The sequence below is a fragment of the Oncorhynchus mykiss genome, chromosome 11 (genome assembly GCF_057628025.1).
Source record: "Oncorhynchus mykiss isolate SJ-2025 chromosome 11, ASM5762802v1, whole genome shotgun sequence".
Lineage (NCBI taxonomy): Eukaryota > Metazoa > Chordata > Actinopteri > Salmoniformes > Salmonidae > Oncorhynchus > Oncorhynchus mykiss.
The window spans coordinates 31,567,628-31,589,682 of NC_143032.1; the positions used below are offsets into that span (position 1 = coordinate 31,567,628).

The following is a 22,055-nucleotide window of genomic DNA, read 5'->3' on the forward strand; positions in this document are numbered from 1 at the left end:
GTGGAAAATAAGTATTTGGTCAATAACAAAAGTTTATCTCAATACTTTGTTATATAACCTTTGTCGGCAATGACAGAGGTCAAACGTCACAAGGTTTTCACACACTGTTGCTGGTATTTTGGCCCATTCCTCCATGCAGATCTCCTCTAGAGCAGTGATGTTTTGGGGCTGTTGCTGGCCAACACAGACTTTCAACTCCCTCCAAAGATTTTCTATGGGGTTGAGATCTGGAGACTGTCTAGGCCACTCCATGACCTTGAAATGCTTCTTCCGAAGCAACTCCTTTGTTGCCCGGGCGGTGTGTTTGGGATCATTGTCATGCTGAAAGACCCAGCCATGTTTCATCTTCAATTCCCTTGCTGATGGAAGGAGGTTTTCACTCAAAATCTCACGATACATGGCCCCATTCATTCTTTCCTTTACACGGATCAGTCATTCTGGTCCCTTTGCAGAAAAACAGCCCCAAAGCATGATGTTTCCACCCGCATGCTGCACAGAAGGTATGGTGTTCTTTGGATGCAACTCAGCATTCTTTGTCCTCCAAATACGACGAGTTGAGTTTTTACCAAAACGTTCTATTTTGGTTTCATCTGACCATATGACATTCTCCTAATCTTCTTCTGGATCAATCAAATGCTCTCTAGCAAACTTCAGATGGGCCTGGAGATGTACTGGCTTAAGCAGGGGGACACGTCTGGCACTGCAGGATTTGAGTCCCTGGCGGCATAGTGTGTTACTGATGGTAGGCTTTGTTACTTTGGTCCCAGCTCTCTGCAGGTCATTCACTAGGTCCCCCCGTGTGGTTCTGGGATTTTTGCTCACCGTTTTTGTGATCATTTTGACCCCTCGGGGTGAGATCTTACGTGGAGCCCCAGATCGAGGGAGATTATCAGTGGTCTTGTATGTCTTCCATTTCCTAATAATTGCTCCCACAGTTGATTTCTTCAAACCAAGCTGCCTACCTATTGCAGATTCAGTCTTCCCAGCCTGGTGAAGCTCTACAATTTTGTTTCGTGTGTCCTTTGACAGCTCTTTGGTCTTGGCCATAGTGGAGTTTGGAGTGTGACTGTTTGAAGTTGTGGACAGGTGTCTTTTATACTGATAACAAGTTCAAACAGGTGCCATTAATACAGGTAACGAGTGGAGGACAGAGGAGCCTCTTAAAGAAGAAGTTACAGGTCTGTGAGAGCCAGAAATCTTGCTTGTTTGTAGGTGACCAAATACTTATTTTCCACCATAATTTGCAAATAAATTCATTAAAAATCCTACAATGTGATTTTCTGGATTTTTTTTCTCATTTTGTCTGTCATAGTTGAAGTGTACCTATGATAAAAATTACAGGCCTCTCTCATCTTTTTTAAGTGGGAGAACTTGCACAATTGGTGGCTGACTAAATACTTTTTTGCCCCACTGTACCAAATTATTAGGGTGAGGCACATGGGCTACTAACAGCTTACTACACAACATACAATATTTCTTTCTTAGGTACAGTATACATTTCTCCCTGGCATATTACATCATTTATGCAACAGGATACAATACATTTTTGGACTCACCTTGTTGTGCTGTGACAACTTGAACAGGAAGGTGGCATGACGGTCCTTTTGTCATGGCATTCTCTGGATTTATGGTGCTTTCAAGACAACTGGGAACTCAAGGTTAAATGATGATGACGTATTTTCTGTATTGACAGCATGGCCAATGTTGAATTATCATTTTAACCTTGAAAAAGAGACCCTTAAACCAATAATTGGGACCACACACCCACTCCACTGAATAGCAGGCTATGGATTGCTTGCAGATAGACACTGATTCATTCCAAACCACTCATTATTGAATTTGCGATTTCCAACTTGAGCACCAATACATTTTATCTATAATTTCTCTTCATTACTTCTCTTCATATGACACAAATTAAAAAGGATTTGCCAGTAGATTGTCGACTTGATTCATGATGATGACTGCTAGATAAGATTTTGAAAGTATGATGTTGACATGATCAGTCCAATCAAAGCTACTGTAGATCTAACGTGATTTCACATCATTTTATCTGTGGCCAATGACCTTGAGCCTTCTTGGATAAGCACTTCTAATGTAAGTCTTTGGCAGCACCCAAGGGGCTTGAATTTTTGAGCTTGACCCTTAGATTTGGCAGTGGTGTAGTGTCCCCATAAGTGACAGAACACTGAGCCAATCATGGCGCAACTAGAGAACATTACCAACCCCTACGCTCCGTATTTTCCGCTGGTTGACCCACCCCCACAGAAGGCACCAGCTAGGCTGAAACGACTGCATTTTAGCACGCCTTATTCAAGAAAGCAAAAAAGAGACCATGTTTTTAATGCAGGCTTTATTAACTCAATGATTCTTTTTTTATTACATTGTTTGCAAACTGATATGTGACACATATTACAGTTTTTGTTCTGCTTAGACACTACCTAAGAAACTATGGGCTATTTTTGCAAAACTCTACACACTAGCCACAAAACCTTACACCAAACTAGCAAAACATCATACATCTTTTGCAAAAGCAAACAATTATTGTAAAACCCTTCAAACACTTAAAAAAAAAAGTGTTTTTCCGTCAATACAGTACACACAAACCATAATTTGAATAAGCACACAAAGCACCAACTATGCACTGACAGTTTAAATGAAAAACACTTGTGGATTTTGCTTTTTCTGTGTGCAGGAAATAGGAGTTAGCAATAAAGTTTTGTCATACATGTAGTAAACACACATACACACAGGTATTCAAATGGGTAAAGTATGGATGTGTATTCCAGAAGTAACACATTCTCAATGTTTTAACACTCCTCAAACAACAAAAGGCGAAATAGTGCAGCAATGCAGAGACTAATGTTTACAGTTTTGCTAGAAGTGTGTTATTAAATTGCAAACTGAGTGTAAAGCAGTGAGTTGCGTTTACAGTTTTTCAAAAAGTGTGCTGTAAAATTACAAACTGAGTGTAAAGCAGAGTACGTGCATTCAGTTTGGCACACGTGGTAAATGCATTGGCTACAAGTGTTAATTGTTTCAGAGATAATGCTTCAAGAATCACGGTTAGTGTTTAAGCATTCAGAAAAAACTGTAATGCCAAAATAACATGCAAAACAGGCAACCCCCACCCCCCCAAAAATATGTGGGGCTCCAATCAAGTTGTAGAAACATCTCAAGGATGATCAATGAAAACAGGATACAGCTGAGCTCAATTTGAGGCTCATTGCAAAGGGTCCGAATACTTATGTAAATACAGTATTTCTGTTTTTGCAAAATAAAAAAGTTTTCAATTTCTTTTGTGTATTTTGTGTAGATTGATGACAGAAACATTTATTTTATCAATTTCAGAATATGGCTGTAACGTAACAAATTGTGGAAAAAGTGTAGGTGCCTGAATGTTTTCTATATGCACTGTAGTTTCATTAGCCAATGCTAACTAACTAACACAATGACTGGAAACGTACAGTTCACCCACTCTGGGGAAGAATCTCGAACTATCCCTTTATTACGAAGGAAATTGCAGTCATTAGAGCTAATTATAGTATTTTTTCTGTATAGAAAATTCTTAGGCGGCCATCTAAGTGGTAATTTTCCAGATGGAAAAACAGTTTCAGTGTCAACTTAACCAACCAAAACCAGATAGCATGCAGAAAATATATTGCACTATATATATTCATAAAGGCGCAGTGCAGTCAAAAATGTGATTTCCCTATGTTTTATACACTACTTGACCAGAAATATGTGGACACATAGATGTTGGAACATTGCTGCGGGGACTTGCCTCCATTCAGCCAAAAGAGCATTAGTGAGGTTGGGCGATTAAGACTGGCTCGCAGTCAGCATTCCATTTCATCCCAAAGGTGTTCAATAGGGTTGAGGTCAGGGATCTGTGCAGGCCAGTCAAGTTCTTCCACACCGATCTCTACAAACCATTTCTGTATGGACCTCGCTTTGTGCACAGGAAAGGGCCTTCCCAAACTGATGCCACAAAGTTGGAAGCACTGAATCATCTTGAATGTCATTGTATGCTGGAACATTAATATTTACCATCACTGGAACTACGGAGCCAAGCCCGAACCATGAAAAACCCCAGACCATTATTCCTCCTCCACCAAACTTTACAATTGGCAGTAAGCATTGGGTCAGGTAGCGTTCTCCAGGCATCCGCTAAAACCAGATTTGTCTGTCGGACTGACAGATGGTGAAGTGTGAGTCATCACTCCAGAGAACGAACACGTTCCACTTCGAGCTTAACACCCCTCCAGCCGACGCTTGGCATTGCGCATGGTGATCATAGGCTTGTGTGCGGCTGCTCGGGCATGGAAACCCATTTCATGAAGCTCCCGACGAACAGTTATTTTGCTGATGTTGCTTCCAAAGGCAGTTTGGATTTTGCTAGAGCCTGTTGCAACTGAGGACAGACTATTTTTACCCACTACATGCTTCAGAACTCGGCAGTCCCGTCCTGTGAGCCTGTGTGGCTTACCACTTCGCAGCTGAGCCCCTGTTGCCACTAGATATTTCCATTTCACAATAACAGTACTTACAGTTGACCGGGGGAGCTCTAGCAGGGCAGACATGTAACGAACTGACTTGTTGGAAAGTTGACATTTTATGACCGTGCCAAGTTCAAAGTCACTGAAGCTCTTCGGTAAGGCCATTAAAGCCAAGTTCTACCAAAACCACACCAATCTTTATCATAGTTCCCAGCATGCTCTATTGCAGGTTGACTTTTGGAATTGTTTGTTTCAATATCTTTGTTTTTGCATTGATTGATTAAATAATCTTACAGTATACTGCTCAAATATAAATAATAAAGATTTTTCAAAAATATTCCAAGCTGTGACTTTAAGAACCATTACTGGAATGGTGGGTCTATTTTAAAACTTTAAGGTAGTTTCACATTACATTTTTCCCATCTCTGGCAGTCTGTCTGAATGTAGGGTCTGGGTGAAAAAAATGATGTAATATTTATACCTTTACTCTGGCTGGATTTCAATAGCCTAGCTATACATTTTCACTCTTGCATAACGTGGACCTGCAATGCAGTGAGACTCCTCCTCCAAAACAGGCCTTATGAAGTACATAATATCATTAATAACTAACATGTAACATGGTAAAGTCAACAGAGCTACAATTAACTGAAGGTATGCCACAATCAAGTCTCTGTCACCAGTAAACACACTCATGGATGGTACTGGTAACGCTAAAATTCACTCAGAAGGCACCCTGGCTATTCAATTTCGGACATGGATGGCCGCAACATTCCGGGTATTGAATTTATGGTTCTTTAGAGACCCTAAAATTGTCCCCCTATGCTATGGGATTGCTCTCAATAACCTTATTTGCTTCCAACTTGCACCTTTTATTTTTAATAGTGTAGGGTAAGATTTGAATACCCCTGCCCTAGTGCACGACGTTTGACCAGAACCGTATGGATTAGGGAGCTATTTGGGACACAGGTTGCCCTCTGGCGTCACCTTAACTGTGACCATATTGAGAATACAGCAGCTGTGTTGTTGACATTATTTTTGTTTAATTGCCTTGATTATTGGGTTGTATTCAAGGCGATCATCCTTAAGCCACCACATCCAGCTAACATATAGATAAAAAGTAGCAATGCAGCTTTACTATCATCCACAGATATCCATGACTCCACTGGTTGTTGAAAACAAACACATTCTTAATTAAAAAAGGTCCTCAAGCAGTTTGAGATTAAGGTGCAAAAAAAGTAAACCTCATTTACCTAACTCTGTAGAGACAGAAGTATTTTCCAGAGTTAGCCATCCCTGACACCAGGTAGGGTAAATCGTACATCGAAAGGTTATTAATGATGTTCGGTACAGCGGGAGTTATTGTAGAAGTGCTTTATGAACAAAAAGAGAGCATTGCATTGATCTACAAGACTTCAAAGAGTGCCATCTAATTTCTGATACCGAATGTAGTGATGTGTACTGAACCTGTTGCCCGTAATAAAGCATAGTGCACTTGGATAAACTGCATCCAATAATGGTTTCAATGTATTGGCAGCAGCATATAATAATAACAATAATACTTTTCAAAATCATGTTTCCTTTCAAATCTTCAAGTACATTGTTTTTATGTCACACTCTCTCATATGTCAAGTCCAGTAAACATAATCGCGTGTGGAATAGTTTACTACACAGAAGATTCTGTGTTAGAGTGTGAAGATCATACACGTCTGTGTTCTTTTGTGCAGGCACACAACCGCATATTCGTTACATATCTAATACTAGACTGTGATCTTATTAACAGTCCTTACATTGTTACCCTGCACCGGTCCATTTTCTCTTGGTTATTCTAATAGGACGTGTTGTTCACTTGTGGAATGGCCAAGGGCTGGTTCCTGGTCAAAAGTAGTACACTACAGGGAGTAGGGTGCCATAGGGGACACACCCCTAGATATTCCTTCTCACTGAATGGCTGAAGCAATCTTATTTTGTAGCCAATACCATTTATTTTCAATACAAGGTTACTATAGCAAAATGTCACAGCGTCGTTTCAAATGTCACTTTGAAATTGCTTACGTTCCCATCTACATCAACAATGAAAAAAAATGCATTCAGATCAGTGAGTTTTTTTCTCCATGCATTACTTTAATACAAGTTTTTCTTTGCATTTCCTCTTGATTAAACCGGCAGCCTGTCTGGCACACCCTCAGTGTGCTATGAACGGTATATCTTCCTCCACTGTCCCTGTCCCCATACCGGGTTTGAACCAGTGATCCTCTGCTCGCAGACCTTTTGAGCTGTTGGCAACCTTTCAAGCTAACTGTGGAGTGAGCTTAGGGTACGTTCTTAACGCTGTTACACAGCCTCATCATTATGGCAGGCTTTCCATTCACTCTTGCTGAGTGTGTAGTGTGTAGAAAGACCTGTCCATTCAATACTGCACATCTCCTATGAAACAAAAGCTGGCATTATTGACATAGGAACAGTCTCAAAAACGCTCCAATTTGAGGATTTTGTGCCTATAGGGCATTTCAGATGGCCACTTTACCCCTGATTGCATGCATATACTGTAACTACCTCATCTATCGCTGTTATCGTTATTTATATCGTTTTTGTATATACTGTATATACATTTATTTATATTGACACTATCTATTTATGATATTGCTACTATGCAAGGAACCATTTCTGTAACGGTTTTCTTGATGAGAAGGAGAGTCGGACCAAAATGCAGCATGTCGATTGCGATTCATGTTTAATGAAAAAAACACACTAAACACAAACACTACAAAAACAATAAACGTAACGAAAACCTAAACAGCCTATCTGGTGAAAACACATAGACAGGAACAATGACATCAGGACACTAAGGACAATCACCTACGACAAACTCAAAGAATATGGCTGCCTAAATATGGTTCCCAATCAGAGACAACGATAAACACCTGCCTCTGATTGAGAACCACTTCAGACAGCCATAGACTTAGCTAGAACACCCCACTAGCTACAATCCCCACACATACACACCACATACAAAAACCCATGCCACACCCTGGCCTGACCAAATAAATAAAGATAAACACAAAATACTTTGACCAGGGTGTGACAGAACCCCCCCCCTAAGGTGCGGACTCCCGAACGCACCTCAAAACAATAGGGAGGGTCCGGGTGGGCGTCTGTCCATGGTGGCGGCTCCGGTGCGGGACGTGGACCCCACTCAATCAATGTCTTAGTCCCTTCTCCTCGCGTCCCTGGATAGTCCACCCTCGCCGCCGACCATGGCCTAGTAGTCCTCACCCAGAACCCCACTGGACTGAGGAGCAGATCGGGACTGAGGGGCAGCTCGGGACTGAGGCAGCTCGGGACTGAGGGGAAGCTCAGGAGTGAGAGGAAGCTCAGGAGTGAGAGGAAGCTCAGGCAGGTTGATGAATCTACCTGGCTGGCTGGTGGTTTCGGCAGATCCTGGCTGACTGGCAGATCCTGGCTGACTGGCAGATCTGGAAGAGTCTGGTCGACTGGCAGATCTGGAAGAGTCTGGTCGACTGGCAGATCTGGAAGAGTCTGGTCGACTGGCAGATCTGGAAGAGTCTGGTCGACTGGCAGATCTGGAAGAGTCTGGTCGACTGGCAGATCTGGAAGAGTCTGGTCGACTGGCAGATCTGGAAGAGTCTGGTCGACTGGCAGATCTGGAAGAGTCTGGTCGACTGGCAGATCTGGAAGAGTCTGGTCGACTGGCAGATCTGGAAGAGTCTGGTCGACTGGCAGATCTGGGAGAGTCTGGTCGACTGGCAGATCTGGGAGAGTCTGGTCGACTGGCAGATCTGGGAGAGTCTGGTCGACTGGCAGATCTGGAAGAGTCTGGTCGACTGGCAGATCTGGAAGAGTCTGGTCGACTGGCAGATCTGGAAGAGTCTGGTCGACTGGCAGCTCTGGCTGCTCCATGCTGACTGGCTGCTCCATGATGACTGGCAGCTCTGGCTGCTCCATGCTGACTGGCTGCTCCATGCTGACTGGCAGCTCTGGCTGCTCCATGCTGACTGGCTGCTCTGGCTGCTCCATGCTGACTGGCTGCTCCATGCTGACTGGCTGCTCCATGCTGACTGGCGGCCCTGGCTGCTCCATGCTGACTGGCGGCCCTGGCTGCTCCATGCTGACTGGCGGCCCTGGCTGCTCCATGCTGACTGGCGGCCCTGGCTGCTCCATGCTAACTGGCGGCCCTGGCTGCTCCTTGCAGACTGGCAGCTCTGGCGGCTCCTTGCAGACTGGCAGCTCTGGCGGCTCCTTGCAGACTGGCAGCTTTGGCGGCATCCTGCAGACAGGCAGCTTTGGCGGCATCCTGCAGACAGGCAGCTCTGGCGGCTCCTTGCAGACTGGCAGCTTTGGCGGCATCCTGCAGACAGGCAGCTCTGGCGGCTCCTTGCAGACTGGCAGCTCCTTGCAGACTGGCAGCTCCTTGCAGACTGGCAGCTCTATGCTAACTGGCAGCTCTATGCTAACTGGCAGCTCTATGCTAACTGGCAGCTCTATGCTAACTGGCAGTTCTGAACAGGCGGGAGACTCCGGCAGCGCTGTAGAGAAGGAAGGCTCTAACAGCGCTAAACAGGCGGGAGACTCCGACAGCGCTGGAGAGGAGGAGGGCTCCGACAGCGCTGGACAGGCGAGGCGCACTGTAGGCCTGATGCGTGGTGCTGGCACTGGTGGTACTGGGCCGAGAACACGCACAGGAAGCCTGGTGCGGGGAGCTGCTACCGGAGGGCTGGGGTGTGGAGGTGGCACAGGATGGGTTAGACCGTGAAGGCGTACTGGAGATCTTGAGAGCGGTGCTGGCACAGAACGTGCAAGGCTAGGGAGGTGCACAGGAGGCCTGGTACGTGAAACTGGCACCATCTTAACCAGCCGACTAACACGCACCTCAGGACGAGTATGGAGCGCTGACCCAGGTGCCATCAAATCCCCGACACGCTCCGTCGGGCGAATTCCATGTTTAAAACACCAACACAGCAACTCCCTCATTTCTCTCTCCTCCAATTTCCCCATTAACTCCTTCACAGTCTCTGTTTCGCTCACCTCCAACACCGGCTCTGGTCTCCTCCTTGGCTCCTCACGATAAACAGGGAGAGTTGGCTCAGGTCTGGCTCCTGACTCTGCCACACTCTCCCTGAGCCCCCCCCCAAGAAATTTTTGGGGCTGACTATGGGGCCTCCGTCCGCGCCGCCTTGCTTGCTTCGCAAACTCCATTCTCCTATATCCTTCCGCGCACTGCTCCATCGAATCCCAGGCGGGCTCCGGCACTCTCCCTGGGTCGACCGCCCACCTGTCTATCTCCTCCCAAGAAGTATAGTCTATACTGTACTCCACTTTGGGCTGTTCTTGCCTGTTGACACGCTGCTTGGTCCCTTTGTGTTGGGTGATTCTGTAACGGTTTTCTTGATGAGAAGGAGAGTCGGACCAAAATGCAGCATGTCGATTGCGATTCATGTTTAATGAAAAAAACACACTAAACACAAACACTACAAAAACAATAAACGTAACGAAAACCTAAACAGCCTATCTGGTGAAAACACATAGACAGGAACAATGACATCAGGACACTAAGGACAATCACCCACGACAAACTCAAAGAATATGGCTGCCTAAATATGGTTCCCAATCAGAGACAACGATAAACACCTGCCTCTGATTGAGAACCACTTCAGACAGCCATAGACTTAGCTAGAACACCCCACTAGCTACAATCCCCACACATACACACCACATACAAAAACCCATGCCACACCCTGGCCTGACCAAATAAATAAAGATAAACACAAAATACTTTGACCAGGGTGTGACAATTTCGCTGTATCGTTTACACCTTCTGTAGAGACCCATCCACTTGGCAATATGTGGCTGGGGGTTATAGCATTTCTTTCACATGACCCATAAATCTGGACAAGTGTGTCTGGGTAAGCGTCATCTAATATTTATAAAATACTTTTATCTGGACACTTTCTGTTTACCTGGAATTTTTCCTTCTTGTAGGCTACTACTTTTACCACTTTTAGTCTTAATCTTGACTACACTACTCACTGTTTAGCACATGACCTCACATGTGAATCGTTAAAGAGATGGGTGGGGCCGGCTTAAGAGGGTGTGAACAACGCTGAATGGTTGTAGACAAAGCAAAGCTCTTCAGTAGTAGTAGTACCAAAACATTCAAAAGCCATTTTCTCAAAAGTGAGGTTACTTTCCCATTGTTCCTCAAATGCAGTGTATGATATACCATTTTGTAGCTCGGTGTCTCTGCTTTTATCCAATGTAAAAAATAAAATCTCAAATTTTGCTACATAAGACCGAATCAAAGCAGTTGGTCACATATGGGAAATAGGGGATTCACACAGTCTTCAGTTGGATTGGCTAAAAACTCACTTTCATCCTCTAATGTTGATAAACGCAGATTACTCATGCCAATCAAGCATATTTATATGTCTTTCAAAGTCCAACTCAGTTTATCCTTCTTTATGGTGAGTTTTCCCATTTTTTTCTGAAAACCAAATTCCCAACTTTTATCTTCCTTAGGGTCAGATGGAAAGGTTTTCGTTCTTCCTGTTTTAAAAAGCTTAATTACCAGGGGTCATTGAGAGAGCACTTTTTTTGTTGACAGCACTTATTGCACTTTGCACTTGCACTTTTTGTATTATTTCCAGCATGAAATTAAAATAAGTATTTTTTTTCCCATCTCCAGCCTGCTTGGTTTTTCTTTTTATTGATTGAGTGCAAGGAGTTACCTGCTAAATTCTATTCTTATTTGTTCTCCATTTATATATCCTACAAAGTCATACTCAATTGCTGAACTTTGGTTTATAGACAAAATTACAATCCGTTAGGGTCCGATGGAAAGGTTAAATGAACTGCAGCGGGCGAATGGCAGTCCACAGCTGGGGAAGTTTTCTAAAGAATACTAAAGTAGATATTTTATGTTTTAGAGGCACAGTACCATTCAAATGGGAGTAGATTTGAGATTAGATTAGATTGCCGTTTATTGTCATACAAGAGGAGATTCTTACCACAGCTCTCAAATTACATACAGCATGACTGTGTTTGCTAGTGACAAAGACATGGTTTTGGTAATTATTAAAGTACAGTCTTATGCATTTAACCAAGTTTAATCCTAAATGAAAATGTGACTTGTTTCAGGAAGCTAGGTATATGTACCACTTAGCTATTTCACAGAACGGGCATTTTATTGCAATTTTTTTAAACAATTTTTGGAATAAATGCGTTCTGGAAAGTGTGAACTTTCATGTGTATCACCTGTATTCCATCTCTAAATGCAAATACAATTGTTATATTATGAGCCTAGTTGGTTTAGCCACACAAAAAGACAGGAATCTTCTCACTAGCCGTGATTGGCTGACATAATGGATAGGCTGGACATGCCGAGAGATGAGTTTGGATTGGTCTGCATTGTAGAGCGCTTCTGTCTATAACATGAGCTGCTCGTCATGTGTAGATAATCATTGCTACCACAGCTTTTTTGAAAGATATAACGTTAGCCATGGAGAACTGCTCTCTCAACAACATTGCTGTCCTGAATTTAGCAGGCGTTATCGACAAAGATCAGTGGGAAAATTTCTGCAAACGGCCAATGTGAACCGAAGTTACCTGACACGAGCCAAACAAGCTGTAGCTACAAACAAAACTAAAGTGGTTCCAGTCTGCCGTGAAGCATTTATCCATGTAAGAGTCTAACTCCATTTTCAGATATTATACATTTCTAATTTTGTCAGAAATAAACGGGATTTTTGATTCTTTGATATATACAGTATATATAGATATAGATAGATATATATATTTTTATTTTATATATAAATATATTTTTTATATTTGATATAGTGTGTATATACCAGAGACGATAATGTGAAGAACAACATGACCTGCACCAAAGTCGGTATGGTTCCCAATCAGAGACAACGATAGACAGCTGGCTCTAATTGAGAACCAATCTAGGCAACCATAGACATACAAACTACCTAGAAAGGGTACAGCCCCATAAACATACAAAAAACCCTAGACCAGATAAAACACATACATCCCCCATGTCACACCCTGACCTAACCAAAATAATAAAGAAAACAAAGATAACTAAGGCCAGGGCGTGACAACAATATTCTTTAACCAATTTTGGTCTTTAATGAATAGCCAACAGACAAGTTCCTTACTTTTTCCCTCTTCCAATTCCATTTTTGCAGTAATGCTGCAATTAGTGAAACACAATTTGTGATGGTGTTCTTGGTCGTATGTACTGTACATACATGAAATGTTCATTATGGAAAACATACTGTATATCACACTCAGTCATAGTTAATAGAATATTGGCAAGATTTTGGCACTCTTGACTTTTAGAAGGTTAATAGGAAAGCTAAAAATGTAAACAACCTAAATATACTCACATTCTTCACTGAACATTTAGTAATTGAAACTCAAACAATAATTCCCAACTGTGTTTTCTATAGTGCTACAAGCTTTTATATCATTCTCCATACCTTATACTCAAATGCATCCAACATTATACATTCCTACCATGGTATTGGGCAGCTGCTATTTGAACACTGGTTTAGAACTCAAACTCCGGTTATCTTATTGCAGAGCACGTTGTACACTTGTTTTTAGAGAAGAATGTATTGCAAGGTATGCTATATGTGTAGGCTATGCCGTATGTATTGGCTAATATGCAGCTGTCACTTTAAACCTCTATTCTAGGATACATGACACACACACACAATTCTATTTGCATGCTTTTATTTGGGTTTCTATACAACACATTTTATTGAATGTTTCTTAAATAGGCATGCTGCAAGTTGAAATGAGACATATAATCATGCCAGAACTTGATCCAACAATTGAATTCACTGACAGAGAGAGCTAATGAAACACTCATTGTTATTTACAGTAGCTGGTTAGGCTAGTCTGTAATATAATCTGCTAGCTTTTAAAAAATGTGCTAAATGGTCAAAGGTGTTATCATCAGATGATGATGCTCCATATTTCAAGTACAGTCAAACAGATATCTTATTTCAGTCTGGGAGCCAGCTAGCTAAACTCAGCAAAAAAAGAAACATCCCTTTTTCAGGACCCTGTCTTTCAAAGATAATTCATTAAAATCCAAATAATTTAACAAATCTTCATTGTAAAGGGTTTAAACACTGTTTCCCATTCTTGTTCAATGATCCATAAAGAACTAATGGACTTGCACCTGTGGAACCGTTGTTAAGAGCAGCAGCATACCACCCTGCATACCACTGCTGGCTTGCTTCTGACGCTAAGCAGGGTTGGTCCTGGTCAGTTCCTGGATGGGAGACCAGATGCTGCTGGAAGTGGTTTTGGAGGGCCAGTAGGAGGCAATCTTTCCTCTGGTCTAAAAAAATATCCCAATGACACTGCCCTGTGTAGGGTGCCGTCTTTCGGGTGGGACATAAAACAGGTGTCCTTACTCTCTGAGGTCATTAAAGATCCCATGGCACTTATCGTAGGGGTGTTAACCCTGGTGTCCTGGCTAAATTCCCAATCTGGCCATCATACCATCACAGTCACCTAATAATCCCCAGTTTACAATTGGCTCATTAATCCCCCTCCTCTCCCCTGTAACTATTCCCCAGGTTGTTGCTGCAAATGAGAATGTGTTCTCAGTCAACTTACCTGGTAAAATAAGGGATAAATAAAATAATAAGACGCTTACAGACATTAGGCAATTAAGGTCACAGTTATGAAAACTTAGGACACTAAAGAGACCTTTCTACTGACTCTGAAAACCACAAAAAAGAACAATGCCCAGGGTCCCTGCTCATCTGCGGGAACATGCCTTAGGCATGCTGCAAGGAGGCATGAGGACTGCAGATGTGGCCAGGGCAATCAGTTGCAATGTCTGTACTGTGAGACGCCTAAGACAGCACTACAGGGAGACAAGACAGACAGCAGATTGTCCTCGCAGTGACAGACCACGTGTAACAACAACTGCACAGGATCGGTACAGCCGAACATCACACCTGTGGGACAGGTACAGGATGGCAACAACAACAGCCCGAGGTACACCAGGAACGCACAATCCCTCCATCAGCGCTCAGACTGTCCGCAGTAGGCGGAGAGAGGCTGGACTGAGGGCTTGTAAGGGAATTCCTCACCAGAAATCACTGGCAACAACGTTGCCTATGGGCATAAACCCACTGTCGATGGACCAGACAGGACTGGCAAAAAGTGCTCTTCACTGACGAGTTGCGGTTTTGTCTCACCAGGGGTGATGGTTGGATTTGCATTTATCGTTGAAGGAATGAGCATTACACAGAGGCCTGTACTCTGGAGCGGGATCAATTTGGAGGTGGAGGGTCCGTCATGGTCGGGGGCGGTGTGTCACAGCATCATCGGACTGAGCTTGTTGACATTGCAGGCAATCTCAATGCTGTGCGTTACAGGGAAGACATCCTCCTCCCTCATGTGGTACCCTTCCTGCAGGCTCATCCTGACATGACCCTCCAGCATGACAATGTCACCTGCCTTACTGCTCATTCTGTGCGTGAGTTCCTGCAAGACAGAAAGGTCAGTGTTCTGCCATTGCCAGCGAAGAGCCCGGATCTCAATCCCATTGAGCACGCCTGGGACCTGTTGGATCGGAGGGTGAGGGCTAGGGCCATTCCCCCAGAGATGTCCGGGAACTTGCAGGTGCCTTGGTGGAAGAGTGGGGTAACGTCTCACAGCAAGAACGGGCAAATCTGGTGCAGTCCATGAGGAGGAGATGCACTGCAGTACATGTTCTGTTAGTCCCATATCTGTGGAACTTGCTCAGTTTTATGTCTCAGTTGTTGAATCTTGTGTTCATAGAATTATTTACACATCTTTAGTTTGCTGAAAATAAACGCAGTTGACAGTGAGAGGACGTTTCTTTTTATGCTGAGTTTGTATTGTTTTATTTTTTTTATTTCACCTTTATTTAACCAGGTAGGCCAGTTGAGAACAAGTTCTCATGCGTTCTCACAACTGCGACCTGGCCAAGATAAAGCATAGCAGTGCGACAAAAACATTAACACAGAGTTGCACATAAACAAACAGTCAATAACACAAAATAAAATAAAAATAGAAAGATCTATGTACAGTGTGTGCAAATGTAGAAGAGTAGGGAGGTAGGAAATAAATAGGCCATAGAGGCAAAAATAATGACAATTTAGCATTAATACTGGAGTGATATATATGCAGATGGTGATGTGCAAGTAGAGATACTGGGATACAAAAGAGCAAGAGGGTAAGTAATAATATGGGGATGAGGTTTAAAGCTATTTAAAGATTGGCTGTGTACAGGTACAGTTAACTGCTCTGACAGCTGATGCTTAAAGTTAGAGAGGGAGATATAGGACTCCAGCATCAGAGATTTTGGCAATTCGTTCCAGTCATTGGCAGCAGAGAACTGGAAGGAAAGGCAGCCATAGGAAGTGTTGGCTTTGGGGATGACCAGTGCAATATACCTGCTGGAGCGCTTGCTATGGGTGGGTGTTGCTATGGTGACCAGTGAGCTGAGATAAGGCTGACCTGGAGCCAGTGGGATTGGCTACGGATACGTAGTGATGGCCAGCCGACGAGAGCATAGAGGTCGCAGTGGTGGGTAGTATATGGGGCTTTGGTGACAAAATGCATGGCACTGTGATGGGCTACATTCAGTTTGCTGAGTAGAGTGTTGGGGGCTATTTTGTAAATGACATCGCCGAAGTCAAAGATTGGTAACAGTCAGTTTTACGAGGGTATGTTTGGCGGCATGAGTGAAGGAGGCTTTGTTGCAAAATAGGAAACCGATTCTAGATTTCATTTTGGATTGGATATGCTTAATGTGAGTCAGGAAGGAGAGTTTACAGTCTAACCAGACACCTAGGTATTTGTAGCTGAGTTTTATCTGTTCCTCTTCATTAGATAGCAGGCTGTGTTTACATTGTTGATAGAATCAGCCCATTGGCTGCCTTTATCATGAGGGTATGTACGTGTGTTCTGATTAGTTCCAACTTTAGTCCTTCGGCAAATTTGCCTGAGTATTGAAATGTAGTTTTTATGAAAACATTTGCAAGAATGGAATGTAATAGTCATCATAAGAATGTTTTCCTGTCTGGAATACACTGGGATCGATCAACTTAACGTTTTAAGGCTTTGGCCCACCACCAATAGGTGAACAGTGTAAACTTGTTAATATATTTGCTGACACCCTAGAATGGAGTAGTCTATGTAGCTACATAAACCACACCCCTCTGCAAAAATGCCTTTTCCGATGTTGGTAACAAGGCGGAACTTATTTAAATTAGGTAAGAGAATATCATGATAACATAGCATGAAAATGAGAGTTAGGCTGATGTCACCCTATTCCCTTGATAATTTTATCAATGTGTCATTTGTCAGACTTCGATCTGGTTTCATCCAAATATCAACTTTAATGAAGAACATGATTTTGAAAGTTCATGACCTTCAAATAGTATATGATTTGACTGACAGCATATTCACTCAGTAGATAATTTAGGGATGTTTATTACTCATAACTGCAACAAACATGTCTCTGGCACTAACACGTACAGTCATGGGTGGTAACTTAACAAGTCACTTGAAATCAAAGGCACTCTGGGAAATATTTGAATAAAGTTTTACACTAAGCAGTATGTTAATTTAACACTTGTTCCAGTGTATATAATGGTCCCACTCTTTCAGTGTTGATTTAACACTCTCAGTGTTGACTTAACGCTGGAGAATTTGCTGTGTATGCTGTCAAATCCTCACACATGTTTGTAGTTTGACCAGCTGTTTTCAGCAACTGATATTGTTGAATTCAGTTGTCATATTGGCAGGTTTGCTAGCAACAAACTATTTAGCTAGCTTCTATCCTAGTGTTTGATATGTAATTCGATTTCTTCATAATGAACAGTGTCCTTAAAAGAAGGCAAACTTTTCTATGCCAGGAAAAATCACTCATCATATCAGCTCATTGTTATGGATGTATCAAAATTAATGTCACTAGAAAACCACTTAACACAAATGCAGCTATGCGCTTCTATGGGCTATAGGAGTAAAGGCCAAATTCAATATTGTATCAAGTCACTTTTTTTCATATATTTTTTGATGCCTAAAGGGTTTCTAAAATTCTAAATCAAATATCTAAATGATCCATGGTATGACGATCTTAAAATAATTATATATGTTAGCATAGTACCCAAATATAATTGAAAAAGTTATTTACCAGTAAATGTGTGCTTTAGTATTGTTTGTTGGCACATGTGCTACAAGCAGGATACAAGTCTCAGTTCTGTAAATTACCTTGGAAAAATGTACTTTGCGAAGGGAGGAGGCGGTCGTCCATTATTTCCAAGGTAAAGTACAGTACAGAACGACAGCGTTTTCCCTTACCTAAATAACACAGTTGCTAAAACAACAAGTTGCTTTTCTTTCTTTTACATCACAGTGCAAAATATTTAAGGCCACAACAACAAACAACATCATGTTAACATAAAAACACATACTCACATGGTTTCAACTTTAGAAAAAAGAGCAAAGTAGACATTCATAGATAAGAGGTTATATGTACACTTTACACTGCAATTTATTTTCCAAGCACTTGATAAATGCATATTGAGGATGAATTCAAAATATAGATGAGAGTATGTCTTTGTCATGTAAGTGTGCCTGTTTAAATGCACATGTCCACACAAACATTTTTGTTTTTAAATAAGCAGCATAGGTATATTTTAAGCAAATTACATTCCACTCCCCTGACAGGCTTCATCAACACAAGCCATTTCAATAAGTGCTTGTTTTAGAGACAGAACGTAGAAAACAGTTTTACATAACTCTCCCCTAAAAAAAATGCATACCCTCCCCCCTCATTGAGTTAACAAAAAAATAATGGTTACGACCACAATTAACTGTATGTGTTTATTAACGGGGATATCGACTTTGCAGGCTTTTTGTGGCACTCTGTTGCCTATCAGTGATTCCTCTTTGTTCTTGTGGGTTTGTATGGAAAATTGGCGCAGCTTTGAATGATTTTTTGGGTCAGAGGAGACTTTAAAAGGGTTCAGCTATGCTGCTGTGAATTTATTCTACAAAGCACAGCGTTTGGATGTTTATGTACAATAGAAGCCTATACAGTTTGCTCACAATGTCCAATTGCAACAGTATGTTTTGAAACGGGAGGTGAATGAACTGTTTGAAGCTTTCCATCTTTCAAACTCTCAGAGTATGATAGTGTGCAATTTAAGTGCTATATGTTATCCTTCAAAAATACTATAGTGCATAGGCATCTGCCACTCATTTCTTAAACTCAGTTAAATATCTTTAACATTTTTAAATATTCTAATATAAACATTCAATATCTATCTTCTTTTCTCATATCGTCATCATACTGTATCTTCTCACATTATGGTTCAGTTACTTTAAAAGCTGCATTTTTCAGGACAAACAAAAATATGCCTGATTGTGCTGAAAAGAAACAATGTTATTTCTGTTGTGTTTTTGTACAGAGTGTATGTAAACCAACCTACCTCCTCGGCAACACGAGCCATAGTAACCAGAACCAATTTAGAGGGACTACTTTTTAATAATTTACAGCCGTGTTCTGGAGCACGGGGCAGGACGAGGATAAATCAGTTCTCACCAATCACAATTAGGTGGTTTCTTTCATGTGAGGAGAGGCAGATGCCACCTCAGCAGTTGTCACCCTCAACTTCCACCATACTGTACATGGGCGGTGGGTAGCCTAACCGTTGTTAGGCTACCTACCCACGAGTGTTGGGCCAGTAACCGAAGGATCAAATACCTGAGCCGACAAGGTGAAAAATCTGTTAATGTGCACTTGAGCAAGGCACTTAAACCTAATTCTATCCAAGGGCTCTGTACTACTATGGCTGACCCTGTAAAGCAACACATTTAAACTGCACCTATCTGGTGGCAATAAAAAAACATCTTATCTTATTTACACCGTTACACCATAATGTAGCCTATACAACCATTCATCTCTTTCATGTGACGAGACACAGACGCAGATGCTACCTCAGCAGTTGTCACACTTACTGGGTCTCTGACAGCTGTTCGGTAGTTCAATATTTCCCTGGCAGCTCGCACACACACAGGTTTGGCAGACTGTACCAGCAGAAGATTTCCTTAAAGGTCTTCCTCATCTCTTGGCTCCTGAAGGCGTAGATCAGTGGGTCGATGACAGAGTTACACATGATGAGGATGAGGTACATGTTGAAGTGTGACATGAAGCAGGCACAGTAGGGGTTCCTGGGGCATGATATCATGAGGATGAGGTGGAGGAAAAAGGGAGCCCAGCATACTACGAACACACCCAGGAGGATGGTGAGGGTGATGGCGCCCTTCATGTTGGCACGCTGGCGGATGGGAACGTTCCCGGGCAGCACGGCAATCCTCTTTATGTGCAGGCGGGCCAGCATGAACATGTGGACGTAGAGAGAGGCCATGAGCGCCAGCATGGTGAAGAACATGGTGATGAGGCAGATGAGGACCGTGGTGCTCTCAGAGTAGATAATGAAGAGCACGCCCGATGCCACACAACACGACCAGATGCACGCGATTACCGCCATCGCTCGCTTTACCGTCACAATGTTATGGTAGCGCAGCGCGTAGAATATGGTGATGTAGCGGTCTATGGCGATGGCCAAGAGACTACAGATTGACGCCAGCAGTGAGCTACAGATCATGGAGTCGAACACGTTGTCCATGCTCTTTATGAGCGACCCGGAGATGGTCAAGTTGCCGCCGTTGATCAGGGCGATGACGATGGTCTCGGAGGCGTTGGAGACGCTGACCAGCATGTCTGCCACAGCCAAAGAACAGATGAATAAGTACATGGGAGAGTGAAGATTCTTATTCTTGATGATGGCAGCAATCACCAGGATGTTCTCTAATAAACTGACTATCCCCAGTGTGAGAAAGACCTCGGTAGAGATGAGGAGCTGCTCGTAACATCCTGTTGAGGAGTCCTTGATACCAACGCCCTCTGAGTCTTTGTTGAGGGTTCCCAGAGTCCCAGCAGTGCTGAGGTTCCTGGTATAGCCCACAGAGATCAACCCTTGGTGGTCTGTGGAATTCATCATGTAGTTGTTCGTTATCTTAGTTGGTTCTTGTAGTGTTTAAGTGAAACTTTATTGTCTCCATTCTGCTGTTTTGTTGTCTTTCTTTGCTGTGAAAGAACAGCTCTGTGGATGTAGTCAGAGTCTAGCGTCGGGCAGGTGGTGGAAAACAGAATAAATCCCAGATCCTCGATTTTGCCTCAGCCAGTCCCCAAACTGATCAAGCAGTCATTTTCTCCGGACATCTGCTGATGTTAGCCTTATTTAGCCCCTGGCACTCTGCACTGCTATCAACTGAAAGCCTCCAAAAAGAAAGTGAAAGAAAGGAAAAGATAGATAGATAGATAGATAGATGATAGATAGATAGATAGATAGATAGATAGATAGATAGATAGATAGATAGATAGATAGATAGGGGGAAAGGATGAAAATAGAGAGGTGAAAGAATGAGACAGGGAGGGAATGGAGAATGCCAAATTCAAAGATCATAAAAAGAGAGATGAATTAAAAAGTGTCTAAAACAGAAAGGTGAAATGGAGATAAGAATAGAGAGAAGGAGTGACGATAAAGAAAGCAGATTGAGAGAGCATGGCAGAGAACGAAAGAACAGGAGCTGAGTTGATCAGTGACAGGAGTCTGAACCTCAGCGATGGAGAGAGCAGAGTGGAGCAGAACACATGCAGGCAGATTACTTTGCAGACTACAGAGTCTCCTCCCTCTCCTTCCAGTGTTATACAGTCAAACACGGACCTCCTCGCAGCCTCGCCCACCCAGCCCTGTCAGCCAATCAGCTCATACAAGGAGGGTGGGGCAAGCTGTCATGCTGGTGTTGATAGAAACACATGGCATAGCAGATTTAAATGTCATGTTTTTCATTAAATTGGATGATATTTGGATGAAACCAGATGAAAGTATGATGACCAAAGCATGAAAAATGACTGTTGCTTCTACATTTATCAAGTTTGATCATAAAGTTAAACACAAATTCATTATTAACGGCACAAGGTGACGTTGCCTTCACTGTAAATTTAACCAATGGTAACATGATATTCTATTACCCTTTTAAAATAAGTACTGGGAGTGGTTTATACAGCTAGAAGCTACTCTGCTGGGGCCTAAAATTTGACTGTAGGGTGTCAGCAAATATAATGAAAAGTTTTCCCTTCATTCATCTACGTTAAAGATACTTAAATGTTTCTGCTTTCATCTGTATCTGGTGTTATCTAGTTACTGGCTAGCTAGGTCTTCAGCCTGCATGGAATGAAAGGGGGGGGGGGGGGAGGGTCGTTCAAAACTCTGAGACAGTTGTCAAGACAACACATCAGTCAGTGCTGCTGTGAACGACATAAAATACACCCACAAAAATATGTTATTGTTGTTGATGCAGTTTCAGTGTTCTTTGAGTTGCTTCATGGATCACCAAATTTGGTTGAGATGATTTTACTGCAACACTGCATCCAAGTTGCTTGACAGGGGTGTTTCAAAGAACTATCAT

At 42.6% G+C, this 22,055-nt stretch overlaps 1 protein-coding gene, 1 long non-coding RNA gene and 1 pseudogene across 3 annotated transcripts in view; 2 read left to right on the plus strand and 1 right to left on the minus strand.

Moving 5' to 3' along the window:
- The window catches only part of LOC149979544 (uncharacterized), a 1,100,972-nt gene that overhangs the window by 935,446 nt on the left and 143,471 nt on the right, over positions 1 to 22,055 (plus strand). The gene's annotated exons all lie outside the window — the stretch shown is intronic.
- On the minus strand, positions 13,237 to 20,800 carry LOC110535569 (melanocortin receptor 4). The gene has a single exon (XM_090189106.1). The coding sequence runs from the start codon at positions 20,582 to 20,584 to the stop codon at positions 19,565 to 19,567; it is 1,020 nt and encodes a 339-aa protein (XP_090045232.1). The 5' UTR covers positions 20,585 to 20,800; the 3' UTR covers positions 13,237 to 19,564.
- LOC149979550 (uncharacterized) lies at positions 13,241 to 14,976 on the plus strand (annotated as a pseudogene). The gene has a single exon (XR_016484291.1). The product of XR_016484291.1 is annotated as an uncharacterized LOC149979550 (transcript).